This window comes from Zeugodacus cucurbitae, chromosome 4 (assembly GCF_028554725.1).
Source record: "Zeugodacus cucurbitae isolate PBARC_wt_2022May chromosome 4, idZeuCucr1.2, whole genome shotgun sequence".
In the NCBI taxonomy this organism is placed as follows: Eukaryota; Metazoa; Arthropoda; class Insecta; order Diptera; family Tephritidae; genus Zeugodacus; species Zeugodacus cucurbitae.
The window spans coordinates 24,704,606-24,723,826 of NC_071669.1; the positions used below are offsets into that span (position 1 = coordinate 24,704,606).

Sequence of the window (19,221 nt, forward strand, 5' to 3'; positions counted from 1 at the left end):
CGATTTGTAGTAAGACATATGAAGTAAGACATATGTAGAATGAGTTAAAAATAAAAAAAAAATCGTTGTAAAAAGAGTATTAAATGAAAAGAACTTGAATGAATTTAAAAGCTGAATAGGTCCATTTTGGAAGCTGATAAAATAAATGCATACTCTGCAGATAGCCAGGAAAATTATCAAAGGAAGGAGTAGCTGTCCATTTATGCAGCAATTTAAGTGGCACAAAAAGGCAAAATTTTCTGTGTTGATCTGTTATGGTTTTTCCTTTTGGTTCAAATAATTTCATAAAACAATTTATTAAACTGCCATTTGTGGATATTTAACTCATTTTTATTGAAAATTATGTCTCTAAGTGAGTACTCGAATTAACGAAAAATTCGGGGTAACGAACAGGCCTGACAATTAATGTGTTCGTTATATCGGAAAACTACTGTACTTTGATTAATGTACTGTAGATTACAAACTGTTTCGCAATCTCAGTGAGAGAACTATAATACGAATTGTCATCTTCATAAAAAAAAATTCATCAAATAGGAACAAATGTTCTTTTAGCTTACTATGTTATTATTATTATTTTTTACTTTTTTATATGAAGTCTTATATGAAGGAATCAAGCTTAGTCGTCTTTGCTCGATTAAAGCGCTGATTTAGATTGATTTGCCATTTATTAAATTATTATATAAACGAATACAAATCGTGTTGAAAATGAAATGCAACTCTGGTGATTGTTGTTCACGCTGTAAACATGGCTGAGTTTATTCATAAAATATCAATCAGCTGATGAAACTTACCAACTGCTTATGAACACCAAAAAAATTAATAACAGCTGTTCGTGAATGAAGTTATTGACAGTGCGAAAAGCAAAAACTGGTTTCTCAATTATAATATTTTTATATTAAATTAATTTGACTATGCGAAAAGGCTATAATCGAGTAAGGGAGGGTTACTTGATCAATTAACTACTGTGCGAAAATCCTATAACATTTACAAGATCATTTCATTTTTTTTTTTTAATATATAACACCCTGTATCTGTAAGTTATAAACCACACCAACATATTACATATTTGCATTATTAATTTTTGTGTAAATTAACCATATTTATTTGCTTAATTTATTTTGACATGCGACTTAACTGCAAATTTATGTTCTCTCTTCTCTTCTTATATTTTGCGCTTTTCTGTGTTTTGTGCTACAACAAAAACCAATAACAATAACAACAACAACACAACGAATTGAAACTGATGAAAATAAAATTAAATGTAACAACAACATCACACCACAAAAACTAACATTAACATTATCATACATATACATTAACATACATAAATGATGCTCGAAAATAAATCGGCTTTAAAATATGAATGTAAATGTGATTGTGAAAAAAATCGCCAAATGAACAATGAAATATTGCAAATCGTGCATTGAATGCAAAATTGCCTGGAAAATTGGTAAACAATGCGAAATTCATACGAAACGCAAACATGGAAACCAAAAATTATTTATTGCCGAAAAACATAAATAAATAAATGCAATCACACACACATATGAATCTTTAATGGTGTGCGTAATAAAAATGATATTTATTAACAAAAACACAAAAAATCAACACTTTACACAAATACATCGAACCTCAACAAATAAATGATTATTATTTATTTGTACGCTTAAATGCTTTAAAAAATTGTTTTTGTTGCTTTTGCTGTTGCTGTGCAAACATAACGCATCGCATTTACTTGGAATGGCTTGAATGAATTGTAATTAATTGCTTATGTCTGTATGTTTGTGTTAACTCATAAATACAACGAACTATCGCTTGCCTTCACTGTACCTGCCTGTTGTCGTTGTTGCTGCATTTTTGTTGGTGTTAATTACGTTGCCGAAATAAAATTAACACAAAATTTATTTAATTCTATGGCAATACGTTGAACATGTGTGCAAACGCATAACTTGACAACAACATAAACATTACGCAATACAACAACAACACTGCATAAATAAACTAAAACGCATACAAAAACAATGTGAAATCAATAAACACTTGCTGCTTTTGGCCATTAATTAATTTTCTATGGCTATACACACACATACATATACATATATATCGCTGGCATATAATGAACTCAATTCCAATACAAACATCATCCATCACTGTCACGACAATCAACCGTCATTTAAATGCGCAATTATATAATCATTACACACACACACTAACGCACACTCGCGCATTTACATTTCAATTTATTAATCGTCACAAAAATGAACTAATCGTTTGTGCAATCAAAATTTAAATGGAAATATTTATTGATAATTTGTGACTGTAATTATATACGCGCACGCACACACACACACACTACAATAAAAAACAACAAAAACACTATAATAAATGCAACTACCAATACCTACATATTTGCTGTCGTTTAAACAATAAACAATGCATTATCATTCATACTCACACAATAACAACAACAACTAAAACACTGTGTTGAAAATAAACAAACCGAAAAACGATTCCATTTCGAAATCGATTTTACGCGTACCCCCAAAGATCGCACCGATGTCTCCATCAGCGCCACGCACAGGTAAGCTTAAAAGAAAGTAATAATTAATAGAATCACCAGAATCTTACCGAATTCGCTAAGTAAAAAGTATTTGCTGAAATATTTTAATTTCGAAATTTATTTTTTTTGTTTAATGTAGAAAGTTGTTATTATTTTAAATTGTTTATAACCCTTGTGAAAAGTATTTGGCAAACTAGTGAAAGAATAGAGTGGAAAATCAAGAGAGGCTTTTGAAAGTGGAAGGTTTTCCATTTCCGACTACTTAGTTTTCATTGCTTGTTCCATATTTTTAGTCTAATGACTAAGATATTGACGAACATGAAAGATATTTGCTTCTACTGAAGTCTGGAGCAACGATTACAATAATCTTCTAACTTATCACTACCATTCTTGCAAATAACTTTCCTTTAAGTTGTCTCTAAATGTCTCTCCAACGAATATTTTTTCACCAGAGCCAGACTCGTAAGAGACAATGATAGATACAGAAGTACTCAGTTTATACCAATAGTTTCCTTAATTTGTGATACTTGTCAAACATCACATTCTTTTTTTTGGAAAGGTTTTCTGTGCTTTTGCCCCTCAAACACTCCCGAAAACTTTATATAATAGTCGAAATTTATTCGAAGATAGTGGACAAAAGTTATTCCATGAGCATCCTAAAATAAATACACCATTACTTTACTTTGTCAATCGTTTATTACACGCTCTAGATTCTTCACATCGCTAGGATCACTATCGATTAAAACCCACAGTGAAATGATGGATGTTCATGCTTTTCCTCTGTTACATATCTTGGAAACAAAAATTCGCTGCTGCTCTTCGTAGAATGGGAGCACGTGCCACACCCACTTTACTCAAAACAGTTGCATACATAAATGTTCATGAATACTAAAACCAATACGTTCCTTTAATATATTTCGATCAGCTTCAATTCCTAGTCATACCAAATGCTTTTATGGGCGTATTTAATGTTATTGTCCGTATAAAATTGTCCTAGCTGTCGAATGTGTTTCCCGCCTTCGCTACTTATGTGAAACTTAGCAAAGCACCTCCAAATGTATTGTGTTTTAGTAACATTTCATAAAGGTGTGCTCTTGACTGTTTACTTTTAAGAATTAAGAATTGGATTTAAATACAAGCAAACCCGAGCGACATAAAGGTATGACTGATCCCCAGAGAGGAAACACATGTAGAAATACAGTCTTTTGTGAAGGCAGACCTTGATTATGCTTTAGTATTTGACAAAGCGCCCTGACGCTATTTCACGCGATTATTCGAAAAAGTGAGATCCGAAAAATCTTTGCTTTGCCAGGGCGAGACATTCCAGAAGAGAGTGGTGAGATGATTCCACCTTGTCCACCTCCAGGTACCTTCTATAGCTAGCATTCAGTAAGATTTTTAACCTAACATCGTGGATCCCTATGGGGCACTAGCCTAATATTCTAATATTATTAAGTACATACTGTGGATATATACGATACGCTAAAATGCGACTGTTAGTCGCTCATACTAGATATTATCAATCCACTTGCTCAAATAGTCTCACAGTTTGTCTAATACTACCTTGATATATTATTCTTTATTTTTTCTTACAGTTTTTCGTTTATATTATTCTAATAATGTTTTGTGAACTTTTAATGCAATACACCCAATTTATTATTAATAATGCATAATTTATTTGATGTTATTAATTTGATTTAATTTTTGTTTTTCTTTTTCGTTGCATATTTATGATGCGTGCACCGTTTTTTACGCCACAAAAATTGTATCATGTTTTACAACACTAAACTTTGGTTGCTTGTGTCAAATAAATGTTGTTGTTGTCACATTTTTCTTTTAAATAAATGCTTTTCATAAACTAAAATAAATAAATTAAAAATAAACCAAATAAACTCATCGCCACTCATCAACTGCATCAACACATCATTGCGCCGTCACACATACACACACTCACATATATGAACAAACCACACAAAACGGACAAACAGTGTACTCTCGTATCAGTCGAATGCACCGCAAGTGGGCGTGGTTGCGCCGGCGCTTGCAACAGTCTGTCCACAACAAGTAACTACAGGTTGTCTAATACCAAATCTAGCCGCACAAGAACTACCCCAATTACCCGGCCCGAAAGTACCACCCAAGTCACCGCCACCTAAACCACCCACCAAGATCACATCCAAGCCCACGCCTACACCCTTACATACACCCACAATTGTCACGACACCCACTCGCACGCCCAGCCTACGTGTACGACATGCCGCACAAGCACCCAAATCACCGCCGCGCTGGCCGTTGCGGCCCGGCGTCATGGTGCATGTCAGCAGCGACACCAAACAAAATCTGGCAACTAATCGTATGACTCTACGGCCACACACACTGACAGCACAACTGTCGAATTTGACAGCGGCTGACAGCAGCACCGCTTCAAGCGGCACACTGAATGCATCTGGCTTCTCGGCGGCCACCGCACAGACAACACTACTCAATGCATCCACACAGACGGCGAATTCCGTCACAACCAATAACGTGGCTATAGATGTGGCGGGCAGTGGCGACGATGCTGCTGTTGGACTTGACAGTGTCAAGCAAACGTCAACGCTTGGTCGGCTTAGCGCAAAGCGCGCGGCCGGTGTGGGTAGCGATGAGCCCAGCGCCAGCGATTGCACGTCGCGCACAGAATGTCAGACACTGCCACATAAATTTAGCAAATCAGCGCAACTACAGACAATGGCTTACAGCAACAACGAAGATCAACAACATAATCAAATATTGCTAGGGAACATGGGGCAACCACAAACAGAGAGCGGATGCGTAGCAGACAGTGGCGCGCCTTCAGAGGATGCACCAACTAATGCGACAGAAACTACGGAACAGTTGCCAGTTGACAGCGCCGAGCGGATGGAGGAAGGCGCAGAGGTTTGCGGCAGCGTGCCGAAACGTGTGGGCGCGCGGCGCTTGGGACGCGTGGAAAAGTTTTTAACAGGTATCTTCAAGCGGCGCGGCCCCGGTGTCGATACGACACGCGACAGCCAGCGCAGTCATGTCGGCCTGCTTGGTGGCATGTGGCAGGCGGGCGCGGGCGTACTGTGGCAACGACGTGCGGAGGGCGCGGAAACGTCGCCATTCGCCGCGGAGCATCGTCTTAAGGGCATCCGTTGCAGTGGCAGTGGTAATTAATGAAATCTCACATTTTCTTTGCTTTTGATTTTACAGTTGATTTGCAATTATTTTAATTTTGCTTTGCATTTTTATTGTCTTTCGTTTTTTTTTTTGTTTGTTTTGTCACCCAACAACAACAACATAAAACCACAACAAACGCACGCACCACTTGTAGTCACGTACAAAAAGTCGCCAGTACGCACAACGCCCAGTGACAATGCTGTCGCCGCGTGTAGCCGTAGCGGTAATTGTAATAACAATAGCAACAACAATAATAATAATATTAGCATCAGCAATCACACTTGCATGTCGCTTAGCACAGTTGCGCCAACCGCAAACGCTAGTGCCGCTGAGCTTAATGCAAACGCCATCGCACCAACTGCTTCTAATCTAACAACTACAGTCACACCAACAGCCATAGTCGCAGCGAAAGCACAGCCACCACAATCGCCTCCAGCTATGCGGCCGCTTATGCAGCCACCAGCCTACAGTCCCCGATCACATGCCTCTGTGACATTTCAAGTGCCTTCATACGACAAGACGGCAGCGAGCATCCCCAACATGGCGACGGTCACCAACGGCGGGAATGGGATCGCCAGCGGAAACAACAGCAGCAGTACGACGCCAACGCGTGGACTACCGCAACAGCTACACCGTGGCATATTGAAGAGTCCTACGCCGCCGCCACGTCCACCACCGCCTTTCAAAGCGGCGCCGCCGCCCTTACAGAAACGCAATGTGGCAACAGTTACGCCGACGAAGGTAGAGCGTGTACAAAGTAAGAACAAATTCATGCCATCATTTACACTCATACACTCATATTTCATACACATTACGCATTGCTCATACATACATATTTTCATAGAAATTATAGAATCGCAAGCTTTTGAATATTTTGATATTTTTTACCAAATTTAGCTTTTTACCTTAGGAATTACTAATAACTAATTTTCATAGATATTTGTGATTAGACTTATTGAGGGCGCGCTTGTTTATTACAAAAAGATGACTCAGAATCTAAAATTCACTATTCAAGCTATTGATTCTTATTGACGACACTTCCGTCGCTTTAATATACTACAAATTAAATAACGAAATTTTTACACCGATTTTATATTTGTTGAGACTCGTACTTTTACAATAGCAATAGTGAGAGTTAGAGGAAGCAAGATGCATACGATATCATTGTAATTATTAGGTCCCGAAGTATAATGCACTTTGCTACAGATGCATAGACGCAGAAAGCTTTCCAAATTGCGATACAAAGCTCGCTTTTCCAGTGTATGGAAATAGAAGCCTTGAAAAAGCTTCCATGAGCTTTCACGTATTATGTGTAAAGCATCAATTTGAAACTTTCATAAGTAAAGTTTGAGGTCAGTCAGTTTTTAATGTAGTGATTGCCTAATAATTTTTTAAGTGAAAGCTTCTTCATATTCTAAATTCATTTCCACGAGTTTCATCCATTGCAAATACTAAATAATCGATATATCACATTTAATAAGTAAAATTTATCCTAACACAAACTTTGATTTCGAACTAACTTAAAATCTTCTAATTTCAATATTATTAAACATAATTAAGTAATACTAAATGCTTCATCGTGTGAAGTCCTTATTTAACAACTGTTCACAAGTAAGCAAACAATATTTTTTTCTACTTTTCTACTTAATAAAGTGTGCTATTTTTTCCAAGCTAATTCATATGATTTTATCGTCAGTGTTCTCGATGTTGTGACACTTTATTTTCACCCCAAACATTTAATGCTTCAGTTTAAGATCAGTCCTGCCAATTGATGTTTTTGTCTTTTAATGTCGCGCAATAATATTATTTGCCTGCCATTTTTGTTAGCTATAAATGTCGCGCATGCCACTTTATGGTTTTAATCTTGTGTCGTATATCCTTCGATGGTTTACACTTCGTGAAGTCCAGTCTTTTTAAGTTAGTGAGTTAAGACATATTTTTAATTTTTTTATTATTTTTTTTTTTTGATATTCGAAATAGTTACACAGTCTTATGTATTAGTCACTATGTTTAAGTAATACAACTTTAAGTTAAGATTAAGTTTTTTTCTTTTCAAATTTCAAATTGTAATGTTTTTTAATAAATTTTTAAATATTTTTTCTAATACCTTTAAGTAGCAATTTACCCTATAAATCCATTTTATTTAGAATTTTTAATTTTTATTACTTGCTTTTTATTTATTTACAATTTTTAATCGTCTGCGTTCATCTTTTATTTTATGAAAATGACAAATCTGATGCGCCAAAAATTATACTACGAATTCGAATTAACACATACAACGCTGCGTATGCGAATTGATACGACGAATGATTGCATAAAATCGTGTGAAAATGTGAAACAAATGTAAAAAAAATTGCATAAATTAAAACAGTACAAGACAAGTCATCTTCACTGGGGGATCCATTGACGGAACCTGGCGAGTATGAGAATCTACCATTTCATGGTCTGCAAACGGCTCCTAACAAGGTACTTGTATATTAAAGACATCAACTTTTATAATTAACTAGTATTTACGTAAACTAGACTCATCACATGAAAATACATCACATGATATTACATCAAGTGACATCACATCACATGGTATTACATCACATGATATTATATAAAATCGTTCTAATCACACATTTTAGGCACAAACTGCACACATACATAAACATAAATGCACCTTCAATTTCCATAAAAAAGTCACAATTCACACTTCATAAATTATCGTCACATACATACAATACACACATATGTGTCATACTCGTCACTTTAGACGATTTGCCGGTAGCAAAAACCATTTCGTTTGTTTGCAAATATAAATTTAAAAATTCATTAGTTGTATCGTTATCGTATCGTAAATTATTGCTTATTTTTCATATGCTAAATTGTAGTACATATGCCAGAAAAAACACACCGAAATTCTCGCATAAATACGTGTTTGATTACAAAACTAAGTAAAAATTCGTATTTGTTAATTCTGAATATAAGCTGTTCTGTAATGTAATGTGTTTGTTGTAATGCATCTGTTTACATTTGGTATTTGTATATTTTTGTGAAATTTATTGCCATATTAGCTATCAAATTCATATTTTCATCGTATTGCTCATAATTTCACACTTTCTGGTTACAAAACAGAGAAAATCAAGAATTTGGTTTTATGACAGAAAAAATGTGATTTTGCCATATTTGCGAATTATTTTCGATTGCTGTGATATTTTTTTGAACTCTGTAACTATTTAATATTCAAGCTATTATTCATTATTCTGTGAGTATTTTTTCTCTAAGTAGTTGTGAAAAATATAAATTACATTTTTTGGTTAAAACCAGCGACTTTTCAATTAATAGTTATAAGTGTTTTAGGTAATAGAATTATTTTAAATTTTCATGCAAGTACTATCTTGATATTATTCGATATTGAATTTTTAGTTTTGTAAGTAATTTTAAAATTATTTATTGAAGTCGATTTTTTAAATATTTTACATGTAAACACATTTATATCGTTATTTAAATCTTCTATATTTTATTTAACCTCACTAAATTAACTAACTAAGCTGTAATTTCAAATACTTACACTAAATTTAAACTAATATTTTTTCTTTTTTATAATAATTTTAACACATCTTTATTTTACGAATTTTAATAGATTTAATGGAGTTTTCTCATTATAAATAGATATTTTCAGTTTTAAAACTTTCTTATTCATAATTGATTGTTTACCAATAAATAATATTTTTGTAGACTGTATTTAGTGTCATTTGAACATCAATCAATTCTACTCAAGAACAGAAGTATATTTAATGGCGTTTAGGTTAATATTTCATTTTCTACTTTCAAAATGTCCTTTTTGTTATCTCTTAACAAGTCAGATTGAAGTTATATGAGATTATATTGAATATCACATATTCAGCACCAGGATGATATTAATACTAAAAATATGTACTATTTAATTATCCACTAAATTAAAAATATTAATGAGACCCCAGTGGCTGCAAGTTCATTGACTTGATCCTCAGGAGAATGTCTTCTTCATGTACACAAACTTATTAGCTGTATTCATTATCAAAAGATAGAAGACAAATCGAGTATTGAATCTATAGGATGTTTCCGGAAATATGGCATATTCTTATTCCTTCTTCCAGTGCGTATATTTTTGAACAAGCGCCACCCTTGTCTCTTAGTGCATCTTCAATAAATTTAGAAGCCCGACCGTTTTCTTCCATTTTATGCCTCTTTATCTTTTATTTGTGCACATGTTGCCTATTTTTGGTGACTTCGTCATGAATTCGGGCTTTATCACCCAATTTTGAGTGCAATTTACCAATTCGACAAGTGTTGTTCATTTTCAATATCCAAAGCAATTTGCATTTTTCTCTTGACTATTTTTTATAATTTTTTAATATCCAATATCTAATCAAATGTCTCTATACGTACTGTCTTTACAAATTTAGAAACCGAAAATGCGATCACTTAAAATATTATAGCTTACACTTCTTAGTTGTACTTCACTTTTTATAGGAAAAAATTCACAAAATTTAAGTGTATTTAATGAAATTTCTATGGCTGTATGTTTTCTTTATGGTGGGAATACTGTATGCTATTTCTTATATTTTAAGTAATATGAGCACTAATTAGGCTCTAAAATATGACTTAATTAGAATTAACGATAGTTTCCTAAAATAAAAATAAAATCAATAGAAATCTATACTTTCAATAATTAGTCGAATTTCAGTATTTAGGTTAATATTACATAACTTTTTTAGTAAATCACTAAGTTTATTGTTTCCAACTCCATAATTAAGCACTAATTTAACATTTAATTTTACTAAAATGGTTCACACCAACCGCCACATGCATAGAATAATCCTGTTTTCATTTCAACATTTTTTACTAATAATCATAGCAAAAATGATATTTTCACACACAAAAATTTTAGAGCTGTAACTAATTCTCAATTTATATGCTAACATATCCAGCTAATAACAAACACTCCAAATTCAATGCATAACAAAAAACTAATCCAAAGCATTCGTGTGATTTCTTTTCGCTCTCCCGCATGCAACAACGCCACCGCTTCCATGAATGTAATGCATAACATAAACAAACAACAACAACTTAACAAACATGCAATCAACCAACTAAACCACCACTAACCACAAACACCATGCGCGCAGTTCTCTACGACTCTTACAAATTTTAATAACAACACCAATGTGGTGCGCGTCGCTCCACGACCCAAGAGACTCAATGGAAATATTGGCCCGCAACAGCACCACCAGTTGCAGCAGCAGCATTACGAGCAGGACCAGTACGACCAGCAATTTCAATATCATCAACACCAACAGCATCATCAACAACAACAACAGCATCAATACAATACCATGCAATATGTCGGTGCCGGTGGACGAGTGATAACAACGAATCCCCAGCACCAGCAGGCGCACACAATGAATTCCCACAACAAAGGTATGCTGCAGCATCACCAACAACAACAGCAGCAGCAGCATATGCTGATATCAGCAGCGGATGGCGCCAGCGGCAACGTCGGCGCCGGCAATACAGATCCTGGTGGCAGCGGTTATATGAACGGCAGTGTCGGCGGCGGCGCTGCTCCCCATCAAATTACATACAATCTGAATAATTGCTTTCCGAAAAGCTACACAGAATATTATCACCAGCAGCAACAGCAGAAGCATAAAAATGGCGCCTCGAATAACACTTCCAGTGCGCAATTGTTGAATGCCATCGAACATGACTACCCCACATACGCGGTGGTTGAGCGCAATAGCGGCAGTGCCAGCGCTTCTGATATGGGAGGCCTGGATGGTCATAGTCCGCGCGCTGGTCATCCGCCCACCGCCGCTGCGGTCAGCACCAACCCCTTCTTGGCTATCAGCAATTTCAAAAAATATGACACCAGCGGTGGCACGTCGGATAATGCGTATCAGCCGCACATATTGGACATCAGTGGCAGCAGTTCGATGCAACGCAGCGGCAAGCGAAAACCCATGCTCGACGGCAAAATGGAGGATAAGAAATTCTACTCGTTGAAATTCACCGGTGGTGGCGGTAAGCACAAGACACCGCATGTGGTGCACAAGTCGCCGGCGAGTGGTCTCTTGAATGCGTCCATGATTTTGCACGGTAGCGGCAGCAACAGCAGCAGTGGTGGCAAGTGCAAGCGACATCATTCTTTTGCTGGTGGTAGCATTGGCGATATTGACTCCGCCGGCCCGGGCGCCCAACACAACGCCCACCAGGTTAAGTCATCGGCTTTGATGCGCTTCTACGATCCGCCCGCCTATGAGAACTTGGCTGGTGACAACACGGCCGCAGTGCAGGTGCACGAGTGTGCCGTAGAGGCGCATCCATCGCCAGCCGCGGGCGGTATGAGTGGTACAGCCACCATATTGCTACATCCGCAGCCGACGGCTAGCGGCAGCGGTGTGAGCGGCAGTCATACAACGGCTGGACAAACGGGCCACAAGAAAAAACATCACCATCGCCAACACCAGCAGAAGGATGATTTCAACTTGATTGAACCGGAACGACTGAGCATCTATCGCAGCGATTCGGGCATTTCGAATAGTTCGTATGAGTGTGTTACGCCGGTGCCACCACCGCCGGGCAGCACGCGCACCACGGCCATACTGAACGGCACGCCGCCACCGAAAACACCAAAAGGCAACAAATTAGCGAAACACGCTTCCACTGTTAGTGGCGCTCCGAATACAGGCAGTCTCGTCAATGGCATTAATTATAAGAAGTCGCTGCGTCAACTCGGCGGCAGCAAGTGCAACATAGCGAACGCTACGGCCAGTGGTACCTCGTTGCCCGTTTATATGAACGTTGATGGTCAGCCTGCAGGCGCTTTTGAACGCTCATGTTCGCCCAGCTCCAACTTAGTCAATTCGTCGTATGAGTCTGCTTCGTCTTCACAAAACGATGGTCACGGTGGGCATGGCTCAACAGATCCGACGTCCTTGTCCTCATGCAATTCGTTGTATAGCAGCGGCACAGGTACACTTATTGGGGTGGCACCGCTCTTGAAGACTGGTGTGGGCTTAACGGCTCCCCGTTGTGGTTTACATCAAAAGCCCGCGGAAATTACAACGCCCGAGGAGTACGAACAATACCAGCTGGGTCACCACCGTCACTCTGCATCATCGCTAAGTGTGGCAAGCACGGTGAGTGCGAGTGGCACGCGTCGTTGTAAAAAACAGCAAAACGTGTTAGCGCCAGCGGGATCCGTTACGGGAATCGAGGTTTGTAGTCGCTTGTATACTAATGCCTTAGATTTTGCAACAAATACGTTTCTAATTTAAAATTTTCGAACCCGTGTAGTGTCCTAATTATTTTATTACTTTAATATCTCATTTTGAAAAATTGTTGTCAAGATTTGAATTAATTGTATATAGATTAGATGTTTTCAGAACGCAGGCGATATGCTAATAGAAGGAAATCATTGATTAAAATTTTACTGGAAATGAGTTTTCATTTGAGAGTATTTGAGAATAACAAAAGTAGTTTCAACATCTACTACTTGATCTAAAAGCAACACTTCATAAGACTTGACCTCATTATCAAGGCCTTCGGGCTACTTCGCTATTAGACTTGTCTGGTTGCCTTGCTATAGCAGAATCTCGGCAAATTGTAAAGCTGATAAGCTTCATCTTTCATCAGGAAAGATTATATTTACCTAGAAATAGGGTTTCTAACTGGTCATTATCCCTTCATGAAGCATGCGGTCAGAATAAAAATTTTACTAGACTCTAGCTACAATCCGATTGAAAGAGAACGAAGTGGAAACTTCCCAACATTAAGCGAATATAGAAATAAAAACCTTTGTAGATGTGTAGTATGCGTTTTGTCGATTCTTAAATATAATTAAGGGGGTAAATTTTTGGCGTCACAAAGGATAAGGCTGTCCTATAGTACTATAGTCAGATAAAATATAGAAATCTTCTTCTTTTGGGAAGCAGCCATTAGACCTAACCAAACCTAACTTAATATGGGTAATAAGCTAAAGGAGATATCTTCCTTAAAACTTCTAAATATTTCCAGTTCGGTTGCCATCCGTTTTCAAAACCAATTTAAAATCAATTCAAGACATTGTGATATTATAAATCTCAATCTTCTGAATGTAAGACTACAAAAATATCACTCCAGGCTCTTATAATTTTATTCTTGACATTCAATTCTTTGCATTATTTCACAACCAAAATATGTATATTTTAATTAAATTTAATTGATTATTTAAAATTTTCCTTTAATTAGTTTTTATTATAATATTATCAGTATTAGTAATGCAGTTTTACATATATTAAATTTATTATTTACTTAAATTTTGTTTTACTTTTCCATTCTATATTTCGTTTGTTTATTTGCGCAAATCATCGACATCATCTTTAATACGGGCTCATTCAACATCCACCGATTCATATGCTTTTTACGACCTTAAATTCCCACCATACACCTTGTATGCGCGTGTGTTATTTGTGTTGCATGCCACAATTAACCTGACAATTATATCTTTGCTTGAAACCACAATAATCTCAAAACACTAACTAACAGCATTATGCTATTGGCGTCACTAATCCATTTCTAGCAAGCGAACGCAGCGCAACAGCGACCGGCTGCGCTGCCAACGCCGCCGCCACCGCCGACGGGTACAGTGCCCACGGCAGAGATAAGAAACTACGACGAAAGACTATCAGCGACCCCTACGCACATATCCGCTATATCGCCTACAGCCGGAGCGCCGCCAACAACAGCAGCAACAACGGCGCTGCCGATTGCCAAGCACACGCCCACAATTATCGCGCCCAATATGCGTGCAATGCGCCCAAGGCCGCTACAGCAACAACAACAACAGCAGCAGCTGCACAGCAAATTAAATTACAACAACAGCATGACAACAACAATAGCCGCAAACATCAACAGCATCAACAATCGTTGCTAATCCCGCGAAAATTGTGCGCCAATAACAACAAACAAAACGAGCATGGCGACAAGGACGATGAGGCCGTTGATGAGCACAAGAACAAGGATGTTGCAATGTGCCAACAACAACGGCACAGATTAGTACCGTTAGGTGGTAATGCTGATGACCGAGATATTGTTGTTGTTACTAAGAAGACTGCCACCACGGAAGACCATATGTGTGACAATAATGTGACTGCTGGGCTTGACGTTAGCGCGCATGCAGTGTTGCCACACAGTGAAGATGCTCAAAACGCAACTTCCACAACAACACCAGCCACATATGGTGCAACTGGCGACTATCTCGCACGTCGACCAGTTAAGTTGCCGCTGCGCAAATATCATACTTTCCACTTTCAGCCATCGCAAACGGTGGCCGGCACATTGCGGCACTGCAAATTGCAGCAATTACGTATCCAAATGCAACACAAACAACAACTAGAAAACTTCGAGCTACCTGCGCACCACGGCGATGAAGCAGAGCTTACGGCTCCCAGCCAACAACCCATCGCCCTAATTGCTGAAGCACGTCCAACCAGACGTTACGCAATCGAAGGTGGGCCGCTCGTCTTTCGACCGCTCTCCTGGCACGAGCAACGCACCTTCAAACCCATAGCATCGCCAGTTGGAGCTGGCGAAGCGCCAATTGAGCACCCAACAACAACAAGAGATAATGCGAAAATACCGTTAAGCGAGCCACACCGGGAAGAGGAGGAAGAAGAAAAATCGGAATTGAGCGAGGAACTCGCAGACGAAATCAAACAAATCACTCGAAGTGCACAATTACCGCATGTAAGCCTTAATCCGGCCGCTTCGCTGGAGGCACTCGAAGCGCTCACCAAACACCATCCCGAGTTAATTTATGCCACCAAACCGGGCACACGTCAGAACCTGCACAAGCAACTTGCACTGCCGGAGCGGTGGACACAGCAATTGGACGTTGAAAATCGCTTGAGCACCAGCCGAACGACGTCGCAAGACTGGACCGCAACGCAAAGTGAGAGTGACGTTAAAGTGGATGAAGTCGCCGCAAATGCTGCACTTGAGGCGCCATGCGACGATGAAGAAGATCTCGGTTATTCTTTCTGCGAGGACGACGACGAAGATGAGGGTGTTGAGGAGTTGGTGGGCGAACTGGTGGAGAGCGTTTCCACAGAAGGCGCTGTGGTGCAGCGCACAACCGTCAGCTCTGAGTCGCCGCGTGTGGTACTCTCCGCCGGACGTAATGGTGGTCACGTGAAGTACATGCTGCGGCAGAGTTATCGAGAAGTACATATTTAGGCGTCGCGTACAGTGCGTCTGTTGATATGCTACAATTTGGTGTAAAATTTTAAGTGTCGCCATCAGCCAACATTTCACAACACAAACAACACAGCATGGCCAGTACTAATAACTGTAAATAAATACCAAAAATTCCAATTTAGTTTAAAGCGCGCCTTGTCATGCGCAGGCAACAAGCGCAAGTACATACATAATTTGAAGCGAGTAAGTACGTGCATTTAGTTATATTTCTAGGCATCTAGTTATGTATAAATTACTTAGTTATAAGGCATATATATACACACATACCCAGCTGTAGGTAAATGACTGTCAACGTGTTAAGTTTGTTGGTATTTTTCAACTCAAAATACAAAAAAAAAAAATTAAATAAAAATTACGAATAAGGTCAGTTTGTTTAGATATTGAATTTATGAATGTATAGCAGTTTAGTAATAACTTGAAACCAAATTAATATAGTCTTACACCAAACATACATATTTATGGTATTTATTGTGTAAAATATTAATGTTGCAACATTATTTGTATATAAACCCCAAAAAATAAGTGAATTTAATAACGATTTCTTTGTCTTATGTAACATGCATAGTGCGAATGCAATAGGTTCATGTGTAAGTAGTAGACTTGTGACTTAATAAATTGTATTTGTTGCAAAGTTTAAAATACATATAAAATTACAAAAATGTGTACTTAAGTATGTATAAACTGTAGTTTCATATAATTTGAATGCAAGAAGCGACAATTTAGTCAATATTACACCGTTATTTGCTTAATAAGATAAATATTAAAATATTTATTTATTTATTTAATTTAAGAAAATAAATTATTTTGTGACTAATTAGTTCTTATGTCACGTTTATTTAAGTAATTATTTTTTTATTGTGTATTTTACTGTATATGATTGTAATTAATTGCTTTTAATCTTTCGATAGGTATATCATAAAGTCAAAGTAAACAAATATTTAAAACCAAAAATTAATGTATTATAAATGCATAAAACATAAGTCAGTTTGAATTATGAGTAGTCTGAGTGGAGAAGTTTAAGTTAAAATAATAATAATAATTTTAAATTATTTTTTCATATTTTTTATATTTTACTTATGCTTCTAATTCTTTCGATACGTTTTTTCGTAAGCTACCCAATTTATGGAGCAAAAATAATTGAAACCCAAAACAAATTTGTAAATGGAAATATTTATTGAATTATATATGAATTATAACTTTAATGTGAGCGTAAAATGTTCACTAAAAAAATTTAATTTATCAAAAAACCATACAAAAATTTTAAAATATTTGATCCAGTATTTTTTATAAATTTATTTACTTATATTTTAATTATTTAAAAAAATCGTTGAGAAATGTATTTTACTTGCTTCTCATTTTAAAAGCATGCAAATTATTTAAACCAAAAATTAATATTTATTAATTATTACCAAATATTAGTGTGTTTTAAATGCAAATTCGATTGTTTTAAAAAAATATAATAATAATTTATTAATTAAAATTTTTAATATATTTTTTCTTGATTTATATCATCAAATATTTGAATTATTTAATTTTAACTATATACATAATTATTATTTAAAATTTATCTTTTTTACAAATAAATTATAAATATATGAACATATTTTGTTGTAAAATTCACTATTTCGCATTTTGTGAATCATTTACCAATTTATGGCTCATTAAAAACTAAAAATGTCTGTCTGTCTCTCTGGTCCTACTAAGGCAAATTATATGATTGCTCCGAAATAATTGAATAATATTTGAATAATTGAACTCATATGTAACTTTAAAACCCTTAATATATTTTTTTTTAATACCGATATGGCTTCAAGCCTTTTCGCCCAGGAGTTAATTGATTAAACAGCCTTTGCTCGATTAAAGAGCTTATTTAGATCGCTTTAGCATTCAAAATAAAATTCTTCTTTTGATGCATTAATTCTTAATCAGATACAACTCGAGTTGAAACTGGAATGCAACCCCGCGGGTTTCACAATTAAAGATATTATATTAATTTGGCTGTGCGAAAAGGCTATAACGCCGCAGATTGGTCTAATGTAAAAAACTTCGCTAATGAGCTTATGTTACAAAAATGTTTATAGAACCGGGCTAATGCAGAGATGTTAAGAGGGTAATTTCCTCTTTCATAGCATCAGGGCGAAAAATTCAATCAAAAATTTCAAAACTCCACTCGGTGAACACGATATAATTCTCCAGATTTTAAGTACTATAATTTATTAAAAAAATTCAAAAGCTTTCGTCGATAGATAATTTATATAATTTAAATCTATAAATTTTTAACATTCAAAAGCTCGTCAAATTCCAAGGGAATTTCAACTTAAATGGGATTTTTGTAGATCAAGAAACTACGGTATTGAGAAATAATGTATTTAATTGAGTTAATTAGCTCATCCTACTGAATTTTTAAATTGATTGAATTAAGGAGATGTATTAAATACCTAAATAATATACAATATATAAAAAAAAAATTATCCAAGATCTGTGCAAACTATCTACTTGCAGTAATAAACTAAGTTAATCTTAATTTTTCCGTTAAATTAAATTTATGCCAGGACAATTTTTAATGAGTTAGTTTATAAGTTTAGAAAAGGTCTTCGTTTAAATTTATTCATAACGCATAAAAGTATTCTCACATTAAAAAAAATGAAAAAAACATCAATATGATTTAAATAATTCTTAAATCAATTTCTTTCGAATTCACTCCGTACCGTAAAATGGCGAAAAATCGTAATTTTTAGACTCAGGTATTTCATCATAAAATTCGTGTTGCTTACTTTGTGTCACTATGTTACTAATTAACTTCAGATTGGATCTACCAAGACTGTTAGAAACAATTTCATCACACACATTCTCGCCACCACAAAATAACATTAATATTTCGAAACGTTGATTTTTGTTGTTAACACACAAAAACACAAATAAAAATTAAAAACTAAGAAAACTACTGAATATTAATTTATCTTCGTGTCTCATTGTAGCAAGTGTCCGATTTTGAGGATCCCTATAAAGGCAGTAACACGTACATTTTCTAACACAAAGGCGAAAACTATTTCTACAGCAAAAAATACCAAAAAAACAACAAAAACAAAAAACCTAAATATTGTACTTGTACTGCAATATATTTCACACAAATGTACATAAATGTCTGCTTACTACAAATATAAACGTACGTGTTTAACTGTAAACTAAGATGCATTGATATGTTGAGTTATTTT

At 36.1% G+C, this 19,221-nt stretch overlaps 1 protein-coding gene across 8 annotated transcripts in view; it reads left to right on the forward strand.

Annotated features, from left to right (window-relative positions):
- Positions 1–19,221, forward strand: part of LOC105214792 (titin) — a 186,379-nt gene that overhangs the window by 163,524 nt on the left and 3,634 nt on the right. For 2 of the 8 annotated variants that reach the window (XM_054230424.1, XM_054230426.1), the window contains 6 exons: positions 2,548–2,581; positions 4,549–5,729; positions 5,895–6,497; positions 8,112–8,206; positions 10,897–12,987; positions 14,297–18,753. In XM_054230424.1, the coding sequence (XP_054086399.1) occupies positions 2,548–2,581; positions 4,549–5,729; positions 5,895–6,497; positions 8,112–8,206; positions 10,897–12,987; positions 14,297–15,985 (5,693 nt within the window). In that variant the 3' untranslated portion in view covers positions 15,986–18,753. Of the gene's footprint in view, positions 1–2,547; positions 2,582–4,548; positions 5,730–5,894; positions 6,498–8,111; positions 8,207–10,896; positions 12,988–14,296; positions 18,754–18,984; positions 19,155–19,221 lie in introns of those variants that run through there. The other 6 variants (XM_054230430.1, XM_054230431.1, XM_054230427.1 and 3 more) reach the window with 5 other exon arrangements.